The sequence below is a fragment of the Orbicella faveolata genome, unplaced genomic scaffold, assembly GCF_042242905.1.
Source record: "Orbicella faveolata isolate gen_17 unplaced genomic scaffold, um_ofav_v1 contig_35, whole genome shotgun sequence".
NCBI lineage: Eukaryota > Metazoa > Cnidaria > Anthozoa > Scleractinia > Merulinidae > Orbicella > Orbicella faveolata.
In genome coordinates, this window is record NW_028301564.1 from 28,782,375 (window position 1) to 28,799,040 (window position 16,666).

Below are 16,666 nucleotides of genomic sequence, written 5' to 3' on the forward strand. Positions count from 1 at the left end.
CGGCTGATAGCAAGCCTCATCAGAACGCCTGGCTTCGAAAAGCGGACGTTTACGACTCCCGAAGGAGAAGGGGATGGACGCAAGCCATCACCAAGGTTTGTTATGTAACTAAGATTTACAAAACAAAGTTCTCAATAGTTTACACATCTTTCATACAGTTAGCAATCATCTTCTCACGCATCTCTTCCAGTTCTTGCAAATGTTTGTTAAGTTCTTCCTCAAACATCTTTATTTTCGTCAACAACAATTTCACTTGGTCTTTCGCTTTATTCCGCTTTTTCACAAGCTGATCTCGCTTAGACTTGTTCTTCATCCATCGATTTCTCAACTCTTCTTTAGAAATAGAATCTTCATTCAAGACATTTTCAATGAAATCTTTCAAACTTTCTTCTCTCTGATCTGGCAGCTCCAAGCCTTCTTCCAATAAATCCATTTCTTCCATTTTGTTTTTGGTTAATCGAAACAGCGTGCTGGTCACCTCAGTTGGCACTCTTTTATAGCAATCTCTCGAAAGACTTCCTCTTGCATCGTAACTAAGGAAGTCTTCCTTGGTTAGTTATTTCTGTCAAAGTCTTCCTGTCAACGTTCCAGGGTTCCCTGACAACTTGAAGGGTTAAAACGTGACTTTAAACTCAACAGATTTTTTTTTGCACTTTGCTCGTTGTCAGGGAACTCTGGAATTTACTCGTTATTTTTCACGTGATCGCTCAAATAAAATTCCTCTTTCGCAATTCTTGCCTTATGTAACTCTCGAGATCAACCACGTCGTGATGTTATCCTTATCAGAGTGACTTCGTTAAATTTACATTTGAAATTCTTCATCTCATCCCTCATTCGCTGCTGAAGAAATTCTCTTTTACTCCTATGAAAAAGATTCGGATATTCATGATGTTGAATCCCGTCGTATTCAAATGCCAATTTCAGTTGTTTACAATACCCGTCGAGTTCGAGACAGAAACCCGTCTCATTATTCAAAAGGAAATATGGTCTGACTTTCTTGAATTTTTCATCGAGTAACTTTTCAAAAATAGACCAGCACCTTTCCTCGTTAAAATATCTGTCTCCCATTCTTAAATGGTAGACAGAATTACTTAATTTCTCTCACATAAAATATTTTTCCGTCAGATCTCCTTTTCACGGAAGACCTCCCATTATCAATCGCATATTTAATGATGGATTGATTTGAAAGTCCACTTTCAGTCGCCGCTCGTCGCATGTTGTCAAAGGACTGCCAATCTCCATCTTCGTCTCTGATCTCAACTTTCGTCCTTTTATCCAGAGGACGATATTACAGCATCGCTTTTAATTCTTTGCTTGGAATCTTGTTTCTGTACTTTATTCCGCAGCCTTTGGCTACTTTCCGGAATTCTTTTTCAGAGATGGGTTTCAGTAGGCACGGATCCTAATGAACTTTATTACTATATTCTTTTTGAGAGATGTTCGTATTTGAATCCATTTTAAACTTTTTTTTATAAAAATTTCATTTTTTACAAAAACGTTCATTTTTTGTATTTTATATTAAACTGAATAACATGAGAGTATCAGAATTAAGAACGGAAGCTAAACGTCTCGGATTGAGACGTTACAGCCGGTTGAGAAGAACCGAATTGATCGATCTTTTAAATAGAAATAGAAATAATATTCTCGACGAAGAAGTTCCGGATATCGGTGCTCCGGTGCTCAAAACTACGAGATATGTCGAACCTCGTTCAACTGACGGAGTGTGCGAGCGAAAGAATGAAATCAGAGAACTCGAGGAGATGCTCGGCTTGCGTAAAAGCTCGAGCAAAACGAGAAATAACCCAATAATCAAAATAACCGGTCCGGATGAAGTCGAGAAACAGCTAAAAATCAACAGCCTATCGACTTTTCATGGATACCATAGAAGAAAGGATTCAGAATTTTAATCGTCGCGGATGCAACTGGAGGTTTCAAAGAGTCCTATCACTCGATCACTCGCTGATTACATCCCTTTAAACGGTTCATCCTATATCGAACTTCCAAAAGAACTCAAGAGAAAGAAAGAAGTGATTAATATCAAGAATGAAGATCAAAAATGTTTCATGTGGTGTGTTCAGAGACATTTACATCCCACCGCTAATTATCCAGAGAGAGTGAGTTCGATGAGGCAATATGATAATGATCTTGATGTCGGAGGCACTGATTTTCAAGATAAAAGATATAAGTCAATTTGAAAAAAAGAATGAGGGTATTTTCGTGAATGTATTTGGATATGAAAAACGTGAAATTTATCCGATTCGATACTCCAAACACGAAAACGCTATTGATCTTTTATACATCACAAACGAAGAAGGAAACTCTCATTATAGTCTAATAAATGACTTTAGTCGATTAGTCGGTTCTCAGATATCAAAACATAAAGGATAAGTGTATTTCTGCAAGAACTGCATGAATCATTTCAACGACAAACCAACGCCGCAGAGGCATCAAGAGAGATGTTTTAAAAACGAAGAAAACATTAACATGCCAAAACAAAACACGATACTTTAAATTCAATCACTTCAACCGAAAGATGAGGGTTCCCTTCGTCATCATCGCGGATTTTGAGGCGTTGACTGAGCCCAATCAAAGATGTGAGCCGAGCGGTGAGAAATATCAAAAACACACACCGTGTGGAGTCGGTCTTCAAATCGTCTGCAGCTTTGATGATCGATACAAAAAAATGGTGACTTACAGAGCTCAAAGCGAAGAAGAAGATGTAGCCCAAATCTTTGTTGATAAGATTGAAAAAGAAGTCAGAGAGATTCAAAATAAATTTAAATTTCCAAAGCCGATGAAATTTACGAAGAAAGATGCGAAGAAGTTTCAAAACGCGACTCAATGTTGGATTTGTGAAGTCAGCGGGTGGACGCGATGCCGTACGCGATCACTGTCATTTAACGGGGAAGTATCGAGGAGCCGCGCAGAACGCGTGTAACTTGAAATTCAAGATCCCAAAGCTCACTCCAGTCATCTTTCATAATCTCATAATCTCGCAAATTATGACTCGCATTTGTTCATCAAGAATCTCGGAAAGACGCAGGGAGAGATTAAATGCATTCCGAATACTGAGGAAAAATACATCAGCTTCAGCAAAATCATTCCTGTTGATTCTTTTGTCAAGAAAGAAGGAAAAGAAGTCATGAGAAAACATGAGATTCGTTTTATCGATAGCTTCAAATTCATGGCCTCTTCCCTGAATAGACTCGTTTCAAATTTCACTGATTGTGGTGAATGCGATTCGTGCAGACCAGGAGATTGCTTGAAACGATTTGTGAAAGAGCGTAAGATTATTCAATGGAAAGGCATTGGACCGTGCGGAAAATGTCGAAACTGTAAGAAGTTTGATTATGTGATATTGATCTGTCCAACTTATGAATTCAATAAAACCTATGAAGGTTTCGCTGTGGATGACAGATATTTCTTTGTCATCTCTCGACAACAAGATCAGATTGATGATTAGTTGAAGATTGTCAGTTTTGTGTTTGAAGGAACGAATTCATTGGGGATTTTGGATGATCGCGCCGCTTCAAAGGATGTGAAGAGAAGGACGAATGAATTGGTGAACTTAGCATTCAGCGCGAGACATAGGGGTCTGAGTGTTTGGGTTTTGACGCAACAACTGACGAGCATTGCCAAGCCATTCAGAGAGAACGTTGGGGTGTTGGTTCTATTCTGTACACCGAGTCAGAAAGACATGTAAGAAATATTTGATGATTATGGTGGTTCACTGAGTCGTCATGAAAAGTTGAAATTAATGATGAAATTGAAAAAAAAGATATATTCAACATCTCATCTTCTCGCTGAGACATCCTTTTCAAATTAATCTTGAGTATTAAAATAGAAATGTCAACTGACGAAGAAAAAGCTTTAACTGAAGTCATGACTATTCTTGAAGCGACTCCAGAAGATGCCACAGACGTCAGAGAACAGCTCGCGGTGTTGGTAGCCAGTGGGAAGGCGAAGGAGATGATTGGAGTTGATTTGAGTCAAGAACAAGTCAAAAGATTAAGTGAGAAAGATGTTGCAAAGTATTTCAAAAGATATGAGACTTCTTTGTCGTCAAAAACATGCGATGCGACGGTTGGTACATTTTTGGATGTGAGTTGTAGATGGATATCCTATCTTCTCCCCGTTGATCGTGAGAGACTCCTTGAGAATTTGAATGATAATTTCACGGTAAAGAGAGAATTGTCCATGATCGCACTGGAAAATTTGACCCATTTATAGACTTTAGGAAATGTCTGTAGATCCTGAATTTACAGACTTGGTACTTATTCTACTTAAAAACAGAATGTCTGTAAATTTATTTTACAAACATTTTGTTTAGTTTTTAGTTCTGTTTATTTCAAAATGTTTGTAAAAATTTTTTTTTTTGCCATTAACCGTTCTCAATTTCGTTTGTTGGCCCTTTCCTTTCTGTTTTTCTGGGCCCTTTTACACTGGCTACCTTTTGCATTGTATGTTCTTTCTGGCTGCAGTGAAAAGTTGGATGTTAATTACGGGCGAAGCCTAGAAATGGACCTTGATCAATCATAGGCGTTGTGGACCATTTTACCACCGTTTTTGCACCAAAACGTTGTTTTTCGATTTGCGACGTCGGAATGTCGTCGATATCTTAACCTGACCATTGTGCGGAAAGGGCTAGCCTAGCACTACTATTTGCTTATCAAGAATATCTGATGACATTTAAATTGATGACGTCACAAGTGGTACAAAGAGCACGACCATTAATTACGCATATATGCGTAGTTGGTATTCAAAGGGTTAATTACGCCCACTTAGCCGTGAAAAGAAGCAGCATATTGTACTTGTATATAGTTCTAATCAAACAGCCGAGCCCTAATAACACAACACAAAAGAGCCCTTCATAAACACGTTTGAAAGAAAGAAAGGTCGAGAGACCGAGAAGAGAACGGTAAGTGTACAAATGCTACGGACCGTATAAGTCGTGTAGGCCCGTCAGTCCCATTTTACACTGACCGCCATATCGCATTTTTCATTTGCGTAAGTAACGCTCCAATGTTGACATATCCTGTCAAAATTAACCAATCAGAGGGTATACCAGATCCTGGTATACCAGAACGACTTTTTTGTTAAGTTTGCCCACAGGCGTTCTTTGGGAACAGGTCGTTTCGCTCCACGTCCATTTTGCCCCGAACCGCTTCGCCCCGACTCAAAGTCGTGTTACTCCCAAAAAAGTCGATTCGCCTCGACCAAAAGTTAGTTCGCCCGAAGTTTTTTCATACGATTTCGGAAAGCAATAAATGGTCGCAGTCATAAAGAATCAATTATTCTGTCGCTATGGGAGTGAACAACACTTCTACGCGCATAATCCAACAAATATATTTAGACTCAATAGCTCTTTGACTACGCAAATGCTTAATAAAAAGGTTTAAAAGGCGTTTCGTATACTCTACAGGTAAAAGCCGTGGAAGTTTGACTAAGTTTTTAAATACAATCGGCCTTCGATTGATCAACAGACTTTGTTTCTACGCGCGTAATCAAACAAATATACTATTTCTGGTTAGTATGATTTGCACGAATTGAAAGCTTATCTCAATTTGTTCAGTAATTTCCCAAAATGTGCGAGCACCCGTGGCACACATGGCCTCGGTCTGATGTGATGCGTCACTTTGAATAATAGTGAGGTTTTACATGAAGCGCTACCCGTGCATTTCCAGCCGCTTTTCTTCGTTTGTTGTCCTACGTAGGAATCGTGGCAGTTTTCCCCAAGGTTAGTGAATTTGTGTTGATTTATTCGAACTATTACAAGCTAAAATGCCTAAAGGTACCTATCTAAGCACCAGAAAGCTGTGTTGTGCTGCATTTTCTCCGAAACTGCGTGGGTAACATATCGATTTGTGATCTGTGTCGTCCTTCAGGAGTCAGCTGCTTTTCTCGGCGATTCAACTTCTCTGTGAGAATAAAGTTGCAAGGCTCGAACGTAACAGCTCGAATAAATCAACACAACTTCATTGACCTTGGGAAAGACCGCAAATATTCCAACGTAGTGCAACAAACGTCGAAAAGGAAATGAAAATGCACACCGCTCATGGAATTTCACTGATTTCAATGCAGGTCAGCTTTATAGGCTCTTAATTTATGTAAGCCGGGTGTAAACTTGCATGTAAACTTAAGTTAAAAACGCTCATATTTGGAAATAAAGTTTAATGTACTGTTATTCTTTTCTATAGTTATACACAGTACTTAACCTTACTAAACGATGCGCCTGCTAGAGCAATGTGACATTTGATGCCAATAAAGGACACAAAAGTTAAACAATACCCAGCAAAATACACAACTTGGAAAACCCTGGAAGGGGAATGACATAAATGGGCTTTGGTATGCGCTGCTGTCAAGGGTATGCTTTTCCAGGAGTCTATTTTGGGTATAGGAATCAGGATCTGGCAAATCAGTCTGGGATCTTGATAAAAAAAGAACTGAGTTACTGATTTTTTATTAAATATAGTATGGAATATTATTTAGTATGAAATATTAATAGAGAAGGTATTGGTACCCAGCCTACAATCAGATGTCCAAATACTAACTGGATCATAGATGTGTTCCTAGCAACACACCTATTGACAAATCCCTAGAGTACCCCCTTCCTTCCCCCGGGTTTCCAACGCACTTCACTAATCTCTGATTGCTACTAGTAAATACGCGGTTTACTAGTGTGAGGTCTGGAAACGAAATTTTAGTAGCCTGGGACGGACGGGAAAATTCGCAAATTCTCGGAGGATCCGATCGCTCACCGAGGATAACAAGCTCCGAGCAGGCTCCGAGCAATTTCCGTAATTTCGGTTCCAGTCTTCGCACCAGCAGACCGCGTATTAAAAATTCAAAATGGCCGCCACAGAACACAAAACACGCGCGATAATGTAGGTTGATCTCTTATTAATATTCTAAACGGATGCGAGGGCTCCCTGTGCGCCTGAGAGTCTTTTTTGTAAAAAAATATTCACTTACAGAAAAAGGTTTCGTCACTTTACGAGAGACGTAAGTTTACCTCTTTGAACCGCGCAAGGCAGACCTCCGGATATTTCTTGGTATATTTAGAATTTTCGGAAAATATCAAGATATTTAGAAAATTTAGGGATATTTGTCAGTCATCTCCTGCCGCCCCCCGCCACCCCCCCCCCCCCCACCCCCCTTAGCCTAATCCCGCGGGCTAACAAATTTATTGTGAGTTTTTTTCCACCCATTTACACATTACACGTTCTCCTCCAATCAGAAAACGTTGACGAGTTAAATTAAGGGCGTTGGGAGGCATAACAAGTTCCAGTTGATGTCGATAGTGCAGCGAAGGTGTGGCGGAACCGTATTCCCAAAGGAAGGCACAGAAGGCACTTCATTGTTAGGTAATTAGTACTTTATGTTTGTTTGTATGAGTCTTTTAATCTATGTTGCTTTTTTCAAGGGTGTATATTGGTTAGCAAAGCCAGAAACGCGACCAGACAGTATTTCAGCACGGTGAGCGGATGTAAATATGCAGTGTCATCGTGAACTGATCAATCAAGTCTGCAATTTCTGGTTCCATCCCCGTTTAAGAACTTTTCCAGCTCCGTCTTCTAGCAAGGAATTTATATTACACAGTTTACGAAATGTGTTGTCTTTCATCAGTTCATAAGATGTAGTATTTTGTTATAAAATTAGGACAAAGGGAAGCGACGTAGCATATTGAATTCGCTCCATGATTAGTCTACTAGACCTTTGCAGACTGTTTTCTGTATTCTGAGTTTTAATAATGGCCATGTAGCGAAAATCTGTCGATACTGCTGAAAAGAACATCAGTAACTTAGCCAAGTTTGTGAGTCTTTCCTAGTAAAATTTCAAAGTAAGTGCAAATTCGCAAAGTTATGAAATTTCAGGCGCTTTATGCCCCCGGCATAGACACGTTGTAAATTTTCCCGACTTTGTAGAACTATTTATATGCTATTTTGCAAGACATATCTCTTGAACCAGGCTACATGTATTTTACTAACGATGATAAGCGCGTTCTCTCCAGCTGTGTTGATAGGCTTTCGTTTCTTAGCCATTTTCGAGTTTAAAACTTGCTAGAAGATTATGCATACAAAACGCAAACAGATCATCAGTCATGCAGAAATTCTCTGCATAAGAAGTGTTTGGAAATATCTTGCCTATGGAAATTTGTTTTTTTGTTTCGAGGCCTTATGTGCCACGAGGCACAAAGAAGCTAAGGGAAGTGAAGTGAAGTGAATTTAAACTTATTTGGCCTTCTGGCCACCGATTCTACACGTTATGAGATGCATATTGGGGGAACGTTGAAAATCTGTGGTTTTTCCACGAAATTACTACTATAACCCAAAAGAAATGTAAAGACCAAACTTTTATGATGCAAGAACGATTTAAAAATTATGCAAATTACTGAGAAGAGTGAGAAGATTTTTGGGCGATGATGTCATTCGTTATCGCGTAATGCTCGGTTGTCGCCCTAGCAGTCGCCGAAAGATATGAGACTTCCTTGTCGTCAAAAACATGCGATGCGATGGTTGATACATTTTTGGATGTGACTTGCAGATGGATATCCTATCTTCTCCCCGTTGATCGTGAGAGACTCCTTGAGGATTTGAATGATAATTTCACAGTAAAGAGAGAATTGTCCATGATCGCTGGGGATTAGGTTTGAGATATGGCAAATACATGGCCATAGCGAGTGCCGCTCTGATCACCGCGAAGAATGTAGAACTTGAGAGGAAATCATCTGAGCAGGCTACGAGTGGTAATAAAGAAGAAGTTGTGATTTCTTAATAAAATGGATATAGAAGAAGTTGCGGCAGAGCCTCAACCGCCAAAAGAAGAAACCATTGAAGAAGGAGATGTCAAAGTTAAAGAAGAAGCGTCAGTGAAACCAGGCAACGGTGAAAAGAACAATGCCCCAAAAACATCCTGGTAGAATTGCGGCTGGAAAGAGACTCGCAGAATTCAACAGAAAGGCACGGCAGCAAGCTCAACAAAAAGATATGAAAGGCATTGACGCGCGTGAGGCACAGTCTTCGTCAGCTGTCACCCAGTTCTCACTCAAACAAGTTCTTTCAGCGGTGAGTATCGTTGTTTCTCTCGTAGGATTATATTACAAGAAAAAAGATATTATGGCGACAGCTACCACGTTGGTCGCGTCCAGCAGTAAACCGAAGCAGCAGCATGGGCAACAGCATGACAGTGGTGTTAGTAAAGAGGGCATGGTCGATGGCATGACAGCGGCCCCTCAACAGTGTCAAGTAAAAGTGCAGCGTAACAACATAAAACCCATGGATTAGTGATTGAAGAACGTAATATAATGAAATATTTCATTCTAAAATGTCTGATAATAAGCTCGTGAAAACACTGACTGATGCCGCGACGATAACCGGTTTGGCGGCTGGATATGGATGGATCGCGAAAAAAGTTGTGAAAGAACCAACGACGTCTGATCCTTCAGTGAATTTAATGAATTACGTGAAATTCACGGTCGTTGTGGCTGGGGCATTGGCGACTAAAACCTATCTCGAGGATCAAAAGATTTCACCGACTTAAATAAGATGCTTAGTGAAATAACCGTTTCCTCTTTGAGATTTACCACTTTTTGTCTGCTTGTTGAAGCGTTTATGATGATATTAAGAAAAAAAAATTCGAGAGGAGATCGAGCGTGAAAAATGTGAAGTTGATGCATGAAAAAAATAATTTTAATATTGTTAAACATGAATAATATTAAACAAAAATGGCGAGTATAGCAATCATGATTGCTGGAGCGATTATAAATGCCACGGCATTCGTTGGCGGAAATTATCTGGCGAAGTATCTGAGTGGTGATTCAGCTGGTGAAGAAAAAACGACACGATCTCGCTGTGGAGAAGTATGAAAAAGAATGTCAAAAGTATCAACAGAATAGAACAAAACTTCTCGATTGGATAGCTACTAATCATGAGATAAAGGATGAAGCGAAGGAGAACTTCGGAAACACTGACTACGTGTTAAAGTTATATAACAAGACTCATCAAGATCAAATGGATTTAAAAGAACCCCAGTTTTCAGCCTTTTACAAACCGAGTGTTCAACAAAAACAGGGAGAAATCATCTACGTTGGAGCTTCAGCCTTGGCAATCGGATTGGCGGCGAGTCATTTCTTGTGATTAACTTCGTAGAAAAAATGCATAAGTTGTCAAATATTTATTACAGCCCGAAGGGCTTCTGGAAAGGATTAGACGCGGTGAAGAAGTCAGGAGGCAGGAGTTTCTGAAGATGTCGCAAAACTTTGGTTGATGAAGCAGGCCATCTGGCAGATTTATCTGCCAGTCCCTAAGCATATCCCAAGACCGAAATTTGATATTATATCCCCGAATTCAGTTCATCAAGCTGATCTTCTTTTCCTTCCTCATGACAGACTCCCGAGAGGAAGGAAGGCATTGAAGGAAGTACGCATTGACGGTCGTTTGTGTCGCGAGCCGATTCAAGGCCGCGGAACCATTGAGTTCGAAGGAGTCTTCGGAAGTTTCCAGGGCTTTTCATAAAATTTATATAGGACCATTAAAGTGGCCCGATGTTCTTCAGGTTGATCCCGGACGCGAATTCATGGGTGATGTAAAGAACGAAATGACCAAGCACGATGTCAGAATAAGAACGGGAATTGTGGACGTTCACCGAGATCAGGGGATTGTTGAACGTTTCAATCGAACATTGAGTGAGCGTCTTTTCAGTTATCAATACAGTAAGGAGATGAACATGAAATCTTCTGAGAGATCGAGAGAATGGGTGGAGGGGCTTCCGAAAGTAGTGAAAGCTCTGAGAGAGACCAGTTGACGCGATAAGGGAGAGGGTGGTTGATGCGAAGAGTTCAACGACATTCGCATCAGCTAAAGCGAGACCCGTTGGTTTCAAAGAGAAGAGACTCGATTCTTCAGTGAATGTGAGATATCTCTATGCCGCTGGTGAGCTTGAAGGTGAAAGGAAGCGAGCCACAGACCCAAACTGGTCATTAAAAGTTTATAGGATTGAAAGATCTTTGGTAAAGAAAAATGAAGCGGTTTTATACTATCTGAAGGATGGTCCTCTGAGAGGATTCGTGAGAGAAGAGTTGATGATAGTTCCCAGGGATACAATGTTGCCTCCAGTCTCCTAATTTTTTTTTATTTTATTTTATTTTATTTTTTTTTTTTTTTCTCGCATTAGTTAGAAAATGAGAGTTTATTTATTTATTTATTAAGCTTCGGCCTACCATTACACATAAAGAAAAAAAAACAAAACAAAAAACAAAAAGCAAAATGGCCAGGGGAGCCGCTACAGCTTAGCCAATTACAGCGGCCCCCTTAGATATAATTAAGAGACAAAATTATACAATATATATAAATCTAAATCTAGTAAAGGGAGCTTAAAAGCAAGTTCCCAAGGTCAAAAAGTGGTCCAAAAATTAAAATCGGGGGTTGGTGGTGGTAAAAAGTGGTCAAAAAATTGACCTTGAGAGCTCAGGCAAAAACCCAAGGTCAAAGTGGTCCGTAAATTGGGATTGTGGACACGGGCTGGCCCACAACCCGCATTTTCTAACTACTTCGCGTGACCCCTCGGGTGATTGCGTGATGCCTTGCGCTAAAGTGCGCGCTAGAGCCCAGGCGTGTCACGGAAATATTACTGTTTTGAGCCACCTTAAGTGCTTATTACCATATTATTATTTCATGTACAGCAGCAACATTTTTACAAGCATCGATCACATCCGCATAGTGCAGGTGAAAAAAAGATTTCAAACACAAAATTAACATTTAGAAGAGGCTCTTTCAATATGTCATACACACCACAGTAAAACTGAAAGAGTAGAAACTCATGCATATATAGTTTAACTTTTTCTTTTTTTCTTTTTTGTGTTCATGGGCACTTTGCTTTCACAGTGACCCTAGCCCTGAGTCCAGAATTTTAATTTTCCTTCCTCAACGAATTAGTTACGAACTCATCGGCGAGTGTTTATTCTCCTAGGTGTATCATCTGTAAGGAAACTGGCGTGGCTTAAGAATGACACGTCGACTTCTTGTCTGTGTTACCTCCGGGTAGCAGTCCAGTGGAGCTGAATTTACATTGATAACAGTCGTGCCGTGGCCATCTGCGTTTTATTCTCACTCGATCCATCGTGTTCCTTTCATGATGTTTATTCCCTTTTGACATCAAATGTCTATTGCGTTTTTTTTGTTTGTATTCTTTGCGGTAATAATTGGATATTTTATTTACCAAGCCATATTGAAAGGACTTAGGAACATAACAACTAATCTAGACTAACATAAACATAAGAATTAAAAATTTTTAACTTCCACATCGAAAAGAAAGCGCAGCTAGCGGTAATTTTGGACTGAGGGAAAAAATAGCGAGAAAGTCAGCGGGCATATGTATGAATCCGAGTTTAAATTTGAATTTAAAATGTACATACTGTACGATCACTTCATGAGGCAAAATAGGCTTCTGATCAATTTTGAGATTGCATAATATGCTTTGTAAATATCTATCTGTAAATTTTCTGTGCATTTGGAAAGGTTTTCCAGAAAAAAGGAAAAAGTCTTTTCAAAAACATAAAATATTCAACTTTCAACCGAGATAACACAACTCTGAGTTTCAAATTGCTTTAATACGCTAAATTGCGAGCAATCTAAAAAATTAAAATATTTGCATTGTTATGTTTTCTTTCCGTTATTGAACCTGTTTGTGCTGACATTTCCTTTTCAAATTATTGTTTCTGACAAAATGGATGACTAAAAGTTTTCCTCTCACACAAGGAAACAAAAAGTGGAAGCCTTTCAAATGTTTGTCGTTGCAGATAGTATTATCTATTTATAGTTCTCCCCGTTGTAGGATTTTAGGAAACTGATGTTTAAAAATTAGCACGTTTAAACAAATTATATGACTTCTTTCTAACAGCAAACATTTGTCTTTAAACGAATAATTGTTTCCGCCTGCTTGAACTGGTCAAGTACAGTTTTTAAATTCTTGTCACTCCCTTTTCCAACACCAACACAAGTTATTGTCACGTTCATCGTGTTCTTGATTCTATCCGGATCCAGAAACTGGACAAAAAAGTCAGAGCCATAGGAAAAAGCTCCTGGTTATTCAAAGAGAATAGATTATATTGATTATGAAATGCCTGGACTCTAGAAATAAGACTTTCATTTTCCCCGCCCTAGCAAAACAATTCCGCTATTTGTAGCGAATGACATTTAACTCATAAGAACAACGTCAGTAAAATAAGGGCAGGTGTGCAACAAATCCCATATCAGTGTAAATTGCATCCGATAACTGACTCATTTGGAATCGAGGCCTGGGCAAAACGGGACTTGATATTTTGGTATGTATCTCTTAGAGTTAGGTTTAATTTAAATGCCTTGTTTACAAGGACTGTGTTATCCTATTTTAGGGATTTTATTCTCTTACTTTTAAGCTCATTAAACAAGAATACAAAACTGTTAAAAAAGGATGGACAACAGAAAAAAAATACTTGGCGTGGAAGATTGCAGATCAGTTTTGCTTTTCGTTTAACAAGATTAGGCGTTTGTACTGGCGATCTATTGCCCTGGGTGCAAGAGGTTGCAGTCTAAAACTCTTAACATAATTCTAAATCTGATTCAGTTAACAGTAAAAATGGAATTATCCTTTTTCGCAACTTCTCTTCTTGTCAACGAAGAGATAACAAGTTTCGTTCCATGGACGTGAATGGAAATAATAATTTTCTCCATTTAACCTTGCATGAATCATGTTTTCTAACATTTACTCGTTTAGGTGAAATATTTTGCATAACGCGATCGAGATCGGACTTGTGATAATCGGAAAATACGTGAAAATGGAACGTGTGGCCAGGTACACCTAAATTTACAGGCCATCAAAATCGGCAAGTCGAGTGTAATATTAAAATGCTTGGACGTTCGCAAAAGCCTCATTTTACTTCATTTCCCGGTTTAGGTAAATTAAAATCTACTCGCAGAAGCTTGGCCAAAAAAATTTGTGCAGTAGGGACACAGTGCCGTGAACTGACATGTATTCAAGACTGTGGTTTGCGTTATTAAACTTAAACATATTCTGGAAAAACTGCTCGTTTTTATCTCCACAGAAAAACGAGAACCAACTGCAACATGAAACTTGAGTTGTTTTTGATGTTCCTCTGCTTTCTGTTGGCGTCGTTTGTCGTGCTTGGTGAGTTAAACTATAATCGCAAATTTTCATTTCCTACGTCTGATTGTTTGAATTATATATCTAAACTCAATTCTCTTGCTAAAATCCATGGGCAAACAACGAAACAGATATCGTGACGATTCGATTAAGGACAACGTTTTTACTGTTCTCTTCTGCAGCTCTAATGGCATACAAGCTGAAAATATATTTTTTACTAAAAAGAGTATCTAACGTCTGTACTCTGAAATAATCTGATCTTCTCAAAATATGGTGGACATGTATGGTTTGTAAAAATAAATCCCAATATTTACCTGAATTCGAGGCATTTTTTACGTATTTTCTTACTGGACTTGATAGAAGATTGTGTTGTTTTTCTTTCATGTCCTTCAGCTGACGAAACCGACAATGGACACAAGGATGATGATCATGGTATGCTCACAAACCTCTTTCCTCCCTTCATTACATCTTTTTATTCTGTAGTTTGTCGAATTACTTTTCATTGTTTCTTTTCCTGAACTCTAGTTACTCGTCAGGGTGTCCCATGAAGGGATAACTAGATCTAAGAACAGAATAAAAGGACTAAGCTAACGACACAATGGGACTGATGAGTTTTAAAAAACATTGAATCATTACAAAGTTTGCAATTACATTACTCATTTCCCCGGAAAGGTTTTATCGCTGGCCTCGTTTCTGACGAAGACACCTTCCATTATTTTTGGTCTATGTTTTGAGCCATATTGCTAAGTATCACCCGTATGGTTACGGTCTTGGTTTGTTCATGTACTTACTTTATCTTACTCTTCTAGTACAACAGGCAGAGGATGCTCGCTGGGGTAAGTTAATTCACTGTTACAGCTTCACCTTTCTTCACTTTCTCATGGAGGGATAAAGGAAGACTTGGCTTGGGAACAGTTTGATCTTTCTCTTTCGTTATTCTAACGCAGTTCGCATATATGACACATCATCAGTCTTCGTTGCAGTGGACAGTCCTTTTGTATGCTTTGCTCAAACACACACGGGACGCGAGACCGAAAAAAAATGTTTAAGAGAGATTCGCTGAGCAGTGTATCTTTTAGAAATTCAAATTCATAGTTTGGTAAAGTGCGGTGGTGTAAAATCTAGAACGACCACTTTGAGAACCATCCTGGTACTTTTAGACGGACAACTGCGTCAATTTATATTGGTAGTCCCTCGTGGATGATAACACGATGTAATCGTAGGGTATCTATAATATTATATTTATAATCGCATTCTTGCTTTGATCTCAGGTCGACGAAAGGGCAGACGTAAACCTGGCCGCAAGCAAGATTGGCCTTGGCAGAAAAAGACTGCTCTTGAAGGTACGTTTGCGCAAACATGATAAGTGGAAGCATATCTCAACTAGAGAGGACTGGGAATGAATTTTAGTTCCAATAAGATCGCAACATTTCAACGCAACACATCGCAACATTGTTGGGCGCAACATGCTGCGCGCGTTTGGCCACCCTGTTGAGACGTGTTGCGACATGGTGGGTTTTATAGTAGATGGTTTGAACCCAGGAGTATCAGTAGTTCGTATAGTGTGATCGTCCGGTTGAGGGTAGCTCTGAAAGGAACTGTTGTTGGTGACTGACGTTTCGACAACCTCATCTTCAGAGTCAAGTGAATAGTGTTTGTCATTCGATGGCGTTATAAGTCTGGTACGTTGAAAGTCATTGGTCAGTTTAACCCAGATGGTATTGGCTGTAAGACTTACAGCCAATACTACTCAAGTTTGAAAATGGTCAAATTTTTCAAGCAACATTTTGTGGATGTTGCATAATTGCATGATCCTTTTGATGCGTCAGGGCTTGCGGACTAGTTCGATTTAGAACACCCAACATGTCGCAACAGGGTGGCCAAACAGGCGCAACATGTTGCGCTCAACAATGTTGCCAAATTTTGAGTCAAAATGTTGCGTTTGTTTTTCCGGGACTTAAGGGTTGCCTAAAAATTAAAATAAACAACATGTCGACAATGCGTAAGTACAAGGCAAAAACGTTTTGAGAGCTCATTTTAACCGTCTCCTAGCGGGTCGGGATAAAATGAGTCTGAGCCAGGCCCAAAACATATTTATCGGTCCAAAGTCCACAGTTCCATTAAAAATCTTTCAGGGGCTCTTTCGAATGGAGAAAACTGATCATTGTTGCTGTTAATGATGATAATGACGATGAAGATGGTGACGACGATCACGAAGATGATTTTGTTGTTGTTATTGTTGTTGCCATGTTTTTGTTTTGTTTTTTTTTTTATTGTATATATATTTATTACATCTCTCAGTTACTACGCGCGCTGTGAGTGGTTAATTTAGCTGGCCCTACTCTACTGTACGGCCCGCTAAAATTTAAAGCTGTTTTTGTTGCCAAACTTTTTCGTGATTTATCACCAGGTGTTCTTAACTTTTATAGCAAGTAAAAGTTTAAAACTTTCTTTTATTTTAAATTGTGTACTAAAACGTGCTAACCTTTTAACAACGAATTCAAATTGACTCATTTTACTTTCGACT

At 39.1% G+C, this 16,666-nt stretch overlaps 1 protein-coding gene and 1 pseudogene across 13 annotated transcripts in view; both read left to right on the top strand.

The window, feature by feature from the left end:
- Positions 1–16,666, top strand: part of LOC110056503 (uncharacterized) — a 25,295-nt gene continuing 8,629 nt past the window's right edge. For 7 of the 12 annotated variants that reach the window (XM_089272896.1, XM_089272901.1, XM_089272902.1 and 4 more), the window contains exons 1-5: positions 13,230–13,321; positions 14,081–14,163; positions 14,533–14,571; positions 14,949–14,975; positions 15,411–15,482. In XM_089272896.1, coding sequence (XP_089129022.1) covers positions 14,103–14,163; positions 14,533–14,571; positions 14,949–14,975; positions 15,411–15,482 — 199 coding nt within the window. In that variant the 5' untranslated portion in view covers positions 13,230–13,321; positions 14,081–14,102. Of the gene's footprint in view, positions 96–7,237; positions 7,365–13,227; positions 13,322–14,080; positions 14,164–14,532; positions 14,572–14,948; positions 14,976–15,410; positions 15,483–16,666 lie in introns of those variants that run through there. The other 5 variants (XM_089272904.1, XM_089272907.1, XM_089272897.1 and 2 more) reach the window with 4 other exon arrangements.
- Positions 1,873–6,184, top strand: LOC149104144 (uncharacterized; annotated as a pseudogene). Its single transcript, XR_016202100.1, has 2 exons — positions 1,873–5,737; positions 5,886–6,184. The product of XR_016202100.1 is annotated as an uncharacterized LOC149104144 (transcript).